The following is an 8530-nucleotide window of genomic DNA, read 5'->3' on the forward strand; positions in this document are numbered from 1 at the left end:
TTGTAGTTGGATACACTGTCTGAATGTGCCTGCAAAAAAAAAATAAAACCAACCCTCAGCATCGCTAACAGACCTGTAGCCTGGTGTGTTTCAGCAGTGAGCTCTTTGCTTTGAGGGAACGTGGACAGGCTGACTATGATGAGGACTGCAGACCGTAAGTCACATCAGAGCTCGTCTGTTGAGAACACAGGGTGGGATATCACGCGTCCTGATTCGCCCTCAGTTTAGGCCATATACTTTAATACGTGTCACGCTCCTTCATGCTCAGACAGTACAGTGTAGAAAACAATCAGGAAATAGCCGTTATGTTTTGCTTATTTCTTCAGCGTGCAGGCGAGGGTAACAAAGAAATCTTTGCAGCTTGTGGAGTTGTTTATTAGCCTGTGCAAAGGTACCAATCATATCTGCCGACTGGATCTCCCAGCAGCCCCGGGGCTCAGCGGGAGCTTCTACTGCAGTACTGTGGTTACAGCCCAGAATCCCATTTCCCCAAATAACTGTGGACAGAACAGCACAAAGGGCACGGATGTTCCTGGATTGCATAAATACTAGACCTCCATCCTCTTTGGGCCTTTGTAGAATCAGTTTCCACTGCATTCGTTTAGGACCAGAGGACAGTGCAGCTCGCAGATGAAAAACTTCCAGGAGCTGAAAAGCATTCTCTGCTTTCCAGTGGATCTGAACGGCTTATCACACAAATAACACATTGCAGGTGTGAACAACAGCTTTTCAGTCCCATACACTGAAGTCAGCAGCTGAATAATTACACTAACAAATGAGCTCCTTCAGCTGGCCTCCGTCCACACAGCAGTCCCCTACTGTAGTTCATTACGAGACTCAACATTAGGGAGAAAAACACAAGCTGGGGTTTCTTTGCCGCAGGCAGAAGCTTTAAATGAGCCTTATTACCACAAGCAGCAGGTGAGCTTACATAATAACACAATACGCACAAGTGGGATACGTGTGTGTGTGTCGAAATCAAATTTAGATGTTACAAGTTTAAAATGCAAAACAATCCTGAATCGTTTCAGTAAGAACTCAAACACAAACTCAAGCCTGTCCTGGTGACTCAGGTCATGTTTGTCTGTTGACATTAGTGTTGAAGACTTTGTTGTTAAAGGTAAGAATAAAAGTTGACTGATGACAGCAGACAGTAGGATGACCTCTGTGTTTGCAGCAGATCTTCACAGATCTCTGTTACTAATAATGTTTAACTGACTACGATACAACATTCAGGTTCTGTACTACTCAGGACTGTTCATGATGCACATCCCTGGGTGGACTTCTGCACGTCTTGAGCCTAAAATGAAGCTGCGGCGCTCCCTGTCACTTTCGTCAGTATGCACAGTATCTATGATGGATTTCATACGGCATCATGTCAGCACAGACGTGCTACATAAGAGACGATAAGGGAGCGAAGACATCCCAACAGCCGGCTCGGGTCTGAGAGAATAATGACAGCGACGACAAGAACATTATTATTTGACATTCCTTTGTTTACTCGTTCAAATCACTCATTTTACAACAAACATCATTTAAAGGACATCAAAAAACAGAACACATGGAGTTCCTGGTTTTAAAGATCAGCAGCACCGACAGCCCCATCGCAGCCTTCACACTGCTGTTCACCAAAAAGACTGTATAGAAAAGATGGAAATGCCACTGAGGGTTCCTGGAATATCCTGATCCCAGCCCGTCCTCTGCAGTCTGCTGCATGTGTGTAACTGCTGCCTCGCACACGCCAAGTCGCTCCTGAAGGAAATCAAACGGTGACCCAGCAGCAGTCAAACCTGCACAAACATCCAACCCTTCAAAGACTCGTGCTGCCTCGTGTCCTGGGGGAGCCGCCGGCATCCACGAGGGCGGCACAAACCTTTCTGTGAGGCGGGTCACGGATATCCGATATTTTTCACTTTGCTTCAAGTCAAAAGAAAAGAAACTATGATAAAAGTCCAGGTTCACATGCTGTCACAGAGAGGACGCCTGTGTGATCAAAGTAATCTGAGTGAAGCCCACAATGTACCATCTTTCCAAACATGCACCAAGTCAAAGGCTGAATCACTTCAACATCACTGCATGCAAACATCGGTGCAGTTACTTTTCTAGCATGTGTCTGTTTCCTGGGTGAGTAAAATCACCCAGGAAGTACGTATAAATACAGAAAATGTTTATTCCTTCTTGGTAAACGACACTCCAGGCTTCACACGCTCCATTTGTCCATGTGTGACGCTCAGCCCATCCAGCCCTCTCTCTTTAAGAACCTCACGGCGTCCGTGAAACCTTCTTCACATAACGAACGCATGGCGCCGGCGGACGGAGGGAACAGAGCCTGATTCAGACGTTTGAGGTTCTCCACGGAAAGCTGAGGAAGCCAACGGAAAGACTGCGTTCACATCAACAAAGTGACAGAAACACGTCCTTCTGCACGCACACGCAGCCATTCACGGCTGGACGTGCTGCACTTTGTGCTGTGAGCTGGATCAGGTCAAATAACATCTACAGCTCGACTTCATCTTCTAACGAGATCAAAAGATTTATGGTTCTGGCAGCACATCTAAGATTACAGAACTCTTTACCTTTATTATTAATGTAATGTCAAAGACTAATATCTGAACTGTGACCGTGTGAAGGACACCGGTCAGTTCTGTCTGAACGCACCCTCCACATATCTGAACATGACTCTGTTTCATAACTGCAGCACTTTGGTTTCGGACTCTCCGGAAATTTGAAGCTGCTGAAGAAGCTGAATACAACCAGCAGGTTGGAGCACTGGGTGGTGGTGGTGGTGTGCTCCACGTGCACTGACAGGAAGTTCACAGAGTGAGAAAGCTTTGTTGCCTGGCACATATCTTTAGCACTATTAGCCGTACACGCTGCTCAGTTATGGTAAAAAGCTGAAGGTGGAGAATAATCTGGGAATCCAGGTTTCTCCTTACAGACCAATCAGATGCTCCGGTTCTCACCATTATGTTCATGTTGGCCAAGCTGAGTTGAGTTTTGAACCGCCCCCTGTGGATCGGACACACATCCTGCCGTCCAGCAAAGGGTGACACCGTGATGGTTCGTCCCACAGGCAGGATCGGCAGGCTGTCAGTGAATCCTCCATCAATCCATTTCTACAGGAAACAAAGAGCCTTCTGGTCACACAACAGCTACAAAAAGGTTTAGAGCAAAGAAAGCTGTTTAGACTTTCAGACAATCACAAACATGCTAACAGGACAGGGAAGCTGGTGTGTTTTATCTGACGTTCACACTCTGATGGATGGCCTGGAGAGAAAAGCAGCCAGGGTGGAACCACCAACCTTCTGATTAGCAGATGACCTGCTTGACATCCTGAGCTACAGCTGCATAAATAATCCTGTCATTAAATACTTTGTAGACAAGTCCTGCAAACCTGAACTTTCCTACAACCCAACCAGCACGGACACGTTCAAATCTGGTGCACGAAGCAGCCGGAGCAGAGAAAGCTGTCCGCTCTATGACTTCCACGTGATGTCAGGTTACATCCACGTGAGAACAGCACAGGCCTCGTGGATTTACAGCGAGTGGGTGTGGCGTGTACCCTCACCTGAACCAAAGGAACAGGGTTTCCACTGGTTTCCAGCAGTAAGAGCACATCTGAAGAGGACCTGTTATGTGCTATTTGAAGGAAAGGCCTCTATTAACTTCAGATGATGCATCGTCGTCCACAATTCATGTGTAAAAGTGGCTCAAGACACATTCAAATATCTTCTTTACCAGGCATTTTGGCTCGTTGTAACAAAACCTCAGGTATTATTCAGAACCTCTTTCATGCCCACATGTTAAAGCTCATTTTAACCCTGGACTGTGATATCTGGCTGTTGTCTTTACCAGTAAAGAGTAGAGTTGACATGTATTCAAGCATTCCTCACACTCAATAATCTACTTTTGTATGTTTAACATTTTCTAGCACCGAACACTCTGAAGTCAGCAAAGCATTCGATTTATCAGTCTAGCAAGCTGTCGCTCGTTCCTGCGGAACATCATGAACCAATTGATTTTGTTCTGACACCGGCATAAACCCTTACCTTTCCTCTGAGCTCTACTGGTTTGAGTCCAGCATAGACTGGGACAAAGCAGCTGGCTAACAGGACCTGGACAGGTACAAGAGGGGGACAGTTATCCGGCAAAAACACTTGTTCGGCAGCTCGTCGCTCAACATTTTGGTCATGAGGCGCGTGCAGTCAGGTAACAGCTCATATACAGCACGGAGTCATTTATAGTAGTAAAAGCACTAAACTGAAGACTGGAGAGAAACAAGGCTGTAAAACAATCATAAACATTTATGACCATGTTTGAAACGGACTGTGTGTGTTTACAGAGAGGGGTGCGAACCTTTATGAGCTCCTCCCTGGAGGTAAACGTCGACACGCTGTGGTTCGTGCCACTTTCTGAGTGTGTTATTGAGACGTAGAGGCGGTCAGTGGCCAGACTGTGAGCCTCTGTGGGGAGAATCTCTTCTATCCCCTCCCTGTGGGAAAATCCACACACAGATGTTCATTTGTCAGAGCTTTAATGGAATCATCTCCACAGGGCATCGTAAACACTGTTTTACAGGGACGTGCGATTATTAATCAAGCTATCAAGCACTTACACTGACCGAAGCCTGCTGGCCTTATTCAGCTGCCGTGTGCCTTCCTCACAAGCATAGATACTGACAAACTAACCGCCAGCAGCAGGTCGCCCCCTGCCTCTTTACCTGTTTTCTGTGTCTATCACAAACTCGGTCAGCAGCAAATGAAAAATCATTAAATATGAATAATTTGATGAGTTTTAATAGCATACACACACCTGAGACTAAAGCTGGAAGAATTAGGAATACTAGGCCAAGATCAGCAGCTAAGAAGCTTTGACGTGCTGCAGTCCTGGGTGCTGTTTGTCGTTCTTTGTGTGCTTTCAGCTTCAGTTACTGTGTTTGTCCTTTGAGACGTGAGACAGTTTCATCGTGGTCTTGATGGTTTCTGCGACTGCACTCGGGGACACATTCAAAGTTTGACCAATTTTCCAGACTGAGCTTCAGTTCTTAAAGTAATGATGGGCTGTTGTTTCTCTCTACTCCGATTGGTTCTTGTCATAATATGAACTCTAACAGTTGTCAAATAGGGCTGTCAGCTGTGCACCAACCTGACTGCTGCACAACCGATGGTGCCAACGTCATTAAGAAGGCAAGAAACTCCACCAATGAACCCTGACAGGCTGTGAGGTGAAACCATGTCAGGTGACGACATCATGAAGCTCACTGAGAGAAGGCCGAGTGTTTGCAGCTGTCGACACAGCAGAGGGCGGCTACTGTCAGGAATCTAAATATATTGAATGTCTTCGGTTTATCTACGATGTAGAAAGTAGTAAAAATAATGAAAAATCATTAAATGACAAAGTGTGTCCAGACGTCTGACTGGCAGTGTATATAAATATAATAACTGCATTAAAACTAAAAAACTAAACTGAAGCATGAAACCGCACAGTGCAAGCAAACTGGAACCAAACAAAGCTGAAAACAAAAAGATGAAAATTAAAAAGCCATTATGACTCTGATTAACAGACCTGCAGCTGAGTCTTTCTGACAAACGTCCCGAGCTCACTGACAGAAAGCACGTGTTAAGAGTTCAGTCGAATCTTGTTCTTCCACAAAGTCCTGATCGCACCCGGGCCAAACACGTCTTGCTCAGGCTCCATTCAGCCAAACAGTGACTTGTTTAGAAAGAACCAAACATCTTTGCACAGCTACAGCTGACGGTGCTCCAGGGTTACGTAGTTTGTTTAGTCCTGACATGAAGTATGAACTGTGGGAATGTTTGAAACAGGCTTGTTAACCCATAGATACTACTTGTGCTTCATGCCTGCTGAATCTGAAGAGACTGACTGGTTTGGTAAAGGCTTTAGCTTTCTGACCTGATAATGGTGTAAGGTACAAAACATGAGGATCATAAAAGTAACTGCAAGTTAACCTCAGGGGATAATGAATCTGTCTATTCCACTGCTACTGTGGCATTAAACAAACTCAGTGCACCTTCCACTGCGTGACACAGAGCTATGACGCTGCAGCAGGTGGAAAATATCTCCACAGTGTTTTCAGTGTTTAAGCTGGTCATTGACCACCAACCAGTATTCACAGCAACACGTGTTGCAGGTCCACAATGGGAGACATCAACACCTCCATCGTGTAACATTGCCCGGTGATTGTTGAGGAGACTTCTGCTAAGTAGTTACCGGAGTGTGAGCATAAAGTTGTATCCTGGTGTGACGGCCCCAAACCGCTGCTGTCTCACACCGTCAGCAAACCTGTAGGTGAAGTCTTTGCAGTGCTGGAAGAAGGAAACAAAAGCACAGTCATATCATTCAGTCACTAGTGTAACAAAGCTCATTCACTCAGCTCTACACTCACAGATTCATTTTTCCTGCACAGCTGGTGATTTATCTCAATACAATCAAAGTCTGAAATCTGCAAAACTAACTGAGAACAGAGGATATATGAGCACAGTGCGCCTTGTAAATAACATTTCACTCAATCGCTTGTTGTTCATCTAGATTCCTGAATTTACAGCTAATTACTCACTCTGAGTACGCTAACATCTGAGTTGTTATTTTATAGGATCGGCTGTTACAGTGTGCATCACTAAAACAGACGGTTCTTCAAGTGTGTGACAGCAAGTATCCCTGAGCATCATTCACCCTGACAAAGTCTTTAGTCCCGTACACACACATATAAAAACTGCCAGTACTAAAGAAGAAGCAAGAATCAGGAGCGAGAAATAGTTTGTCTCCATTTTGCTCAGAGACCAGAGGGTTTCACTAACCCCACATACCCCTGGACTGTACACCATACCTCCAACTTTTCAGGAGCTGTGACCATTACAGCAGCCACCAGTGCCCCAGCAGAAGCACCTGCACAGGCCCCGAGGGAGCCCAGCAGCTTGTGCCCATGCCGGAGAAAGGCCTCCATGGCACCCAAGTGATAGATCCCCAGGAAACCACACGCAGCAAAGGACAGATTCAGGACCGTCATCATTAACACCTGCACAAACATGCAAACATGACATGAGTCACACGTGGCGTTGTTGAGTCCAGCCGTGTGATTACTGCAATTTAGTGCCACATATACGAGTAGCACGAATAAACCAAGAAGGCAGGGAAGTCTGACCCCTCCGCCCTGCTGCAAACATGACTGCATGAAAGCACGTGTCCATTAGAAAGCCTTTTTTCACTCCTCATCGCGTACGCGCCAAGCTTGTTACTTGTGTAAACTTCAGCTTTAGGGCCAAATGCTTATCTCACCGTCGTGATCGGATAACAGGACAGAAAAGCAAAGCTCGCTGAAAACACACACAAAAAGTGACGAAAGCACATTTCCTATAACGCGGTTAATGCTGAAACCATCACTGTCAACATATTGAGTACCTTTTCTTGGAGAACCAGCCGTTTTCAACCTTTCTGTGTACACCGGAAGTAAACAAAGCCCTGCTCCTGAATTCAAAATAAGACCAACCTCGCGATAACGCGAGTTCAACTCTGCGGATGGGGGGCCAGGAGTGACAAAATGAATTAATTAAATACACCAATAAATTATTAATTAAATGTGTCAATAATTAAAATTAAGATGTGAAACAAATAAATAAATAATTTTTTAAATGTTTTAAATTAAATGAAGGGGCATTTAATTATTGAAATATTTATTTAATCAATTAATTCCAATTTCTTGACAAATCTTGACAAACCGACCAGATATTTCAAGACTAAAACACTACATTCCCGGCTAGAAAAATATTCAAAGTATATTTGGTGACATACAAACAGGGTATTTCAAAGTACAGTTCAGTTATTTCCACATGTCCATTGTTGGCACTGAGAAACACCCACTAAAACATGGCCACCAGGCCAAAGCAATGGTGTTGACGCCACCCCCTGACTTTGATGGGTGAGGCTGACAGATAAAATAAATTCATGAAGACAGCTGCAGGGTCAGGGTAGATACACCATTAAATAATGATTTAAATCTGTTAATAAATAATTAAAAATTTAAATAAATAAATAATTTAATGTGTCAATATTGTAGTAATTAATTAATTGTTAATTAAATGTGTCATTAATTTAAAAATTGGAAATGAAGACATAAATAATTGATTACATGTTTTAAATAAAATGAATGGGCATTTAAATATTTATTGAAATATTAATTAAATTAATTAATTCCAGTTTTAATTATTTAATGAAACGTTTAATTAATTATTTAATGGCATATTTTAGTCACTCCTGGCCCTCCAAACTCTGGCGCTAAACACATGCATTCAGCTCAGTTCAGTTTTTTTCTTTTCTTTGGCTACTGCAGGTGATGGCTGTAGCTCAGGAGGTAGAGCAGGTCATCTGCTGATCAGAAGGTTGGTGGTTTGATTCCTGGCTCCCCCAGTCTTAACCCCCACCAGTATGAAAGTGTATGTTTGTTAGAAACCCCTGACAAAGTGTAGAGTGCTTGTGTGTATGATGTGGCATGCTGTATAGAGCGCTTTGAGTA

At 44.1% G+C, this 8530-nt stretch overlaps 1 protein-coding gene across 4 annotated transcripts; it reads right to left on the reverse strand.

Annotated features, from left to right (window-relative positions):
* Positions 1-1475: 1475 nt before the first annotated feature.
* pnpla4 (patatin-like phospholipase domain containing 4) lies at positions 1476-7532 on the reverse strand. 4 transcript variants are annotated; one of them, XM_086283372.1, is made up of 7 exons: positions 6848-7408; positions 6232-6326; positions 4357-4492; positions 4050-4115; positions 3569-3639; positions 2964-3116; positions 2224-2362 (listed from the first exon to the last, which is right to left on the reverse strand). In XM_086283372.1, exons 1-6 carry the CDS (start codon positions 7190-7192, stop codon positions 2972-2974), a joined length of 858 nt encoding a protein of 285 aa, XP_086139498.1. In that variant the 5' UTR covers positions 7193-7408; the 3' UTR covers positions 2224-2362; positions 2964-2971. The 4 variants fall into 4 exon arrangements, with proteins under 4 accessions (XP_086139497.1, XP_086139498.1, XP_086139500.1 ...); XM_086283371.1 differs by lacking the exon at positions 3569-3639 and having other exon boundaries at positions 1476-2362; positions 6848-7401; XM_086283374.1 differs by lacking the exon at positions 3569-3639 and adding an exon at positions 7420-7532 and having other exon boundaries at positions 2229-3116; positions 6848-7036.
* Between the last annotated feature and the right edge of the window lie 998 nt (positions 7533-8530).

This window comes from Aulonocara sp. 'chitande type north' Nkhata Bay, linkage group LG23 (genome assembly GCF_057382095.1).
Source record: "Aulonocara sp. 'chitande type north' Nkhata Bay isolate Kocher_YH1m ecotype deep benthic linkage group LG23, A_spYH_male_GT1.1, whole genome shotgun sequence".
Taxonomy (NCBI): Eukaryota; Metazoa; Chordata; class Actinopteri; order Cichliformes; family Cichlidae; genus Aulonocara; species Aulonocara sp. 'chitande type north' Nkhata Bay.

Bases quoted from the DNA above. Each gene is read 5' to 3' on its own strand.
- pnpla4 (XM_086283370.1), bottom strand. From the start codon at position 7,192: ATGCAGTCATGTTTGCAGCAGGGCGGAGGGGTCAGACTTCCCTGCCTT. The intron at 6,327-6,847 runs GTATGGTGTACA...TCCTTCTTCCAG, and splicing joins CAGCTCCTGAAAAGTTGGAG to CACTGCAAAGACTTCACCTA. The intron at 4,116-4,356 runs GTTCGCACCCCT...GTACCTGTCCAG, and splicing joins CCAGGGAGGAGCTCATAAAG to GTCCTGTTAGCCAGCTGCTT.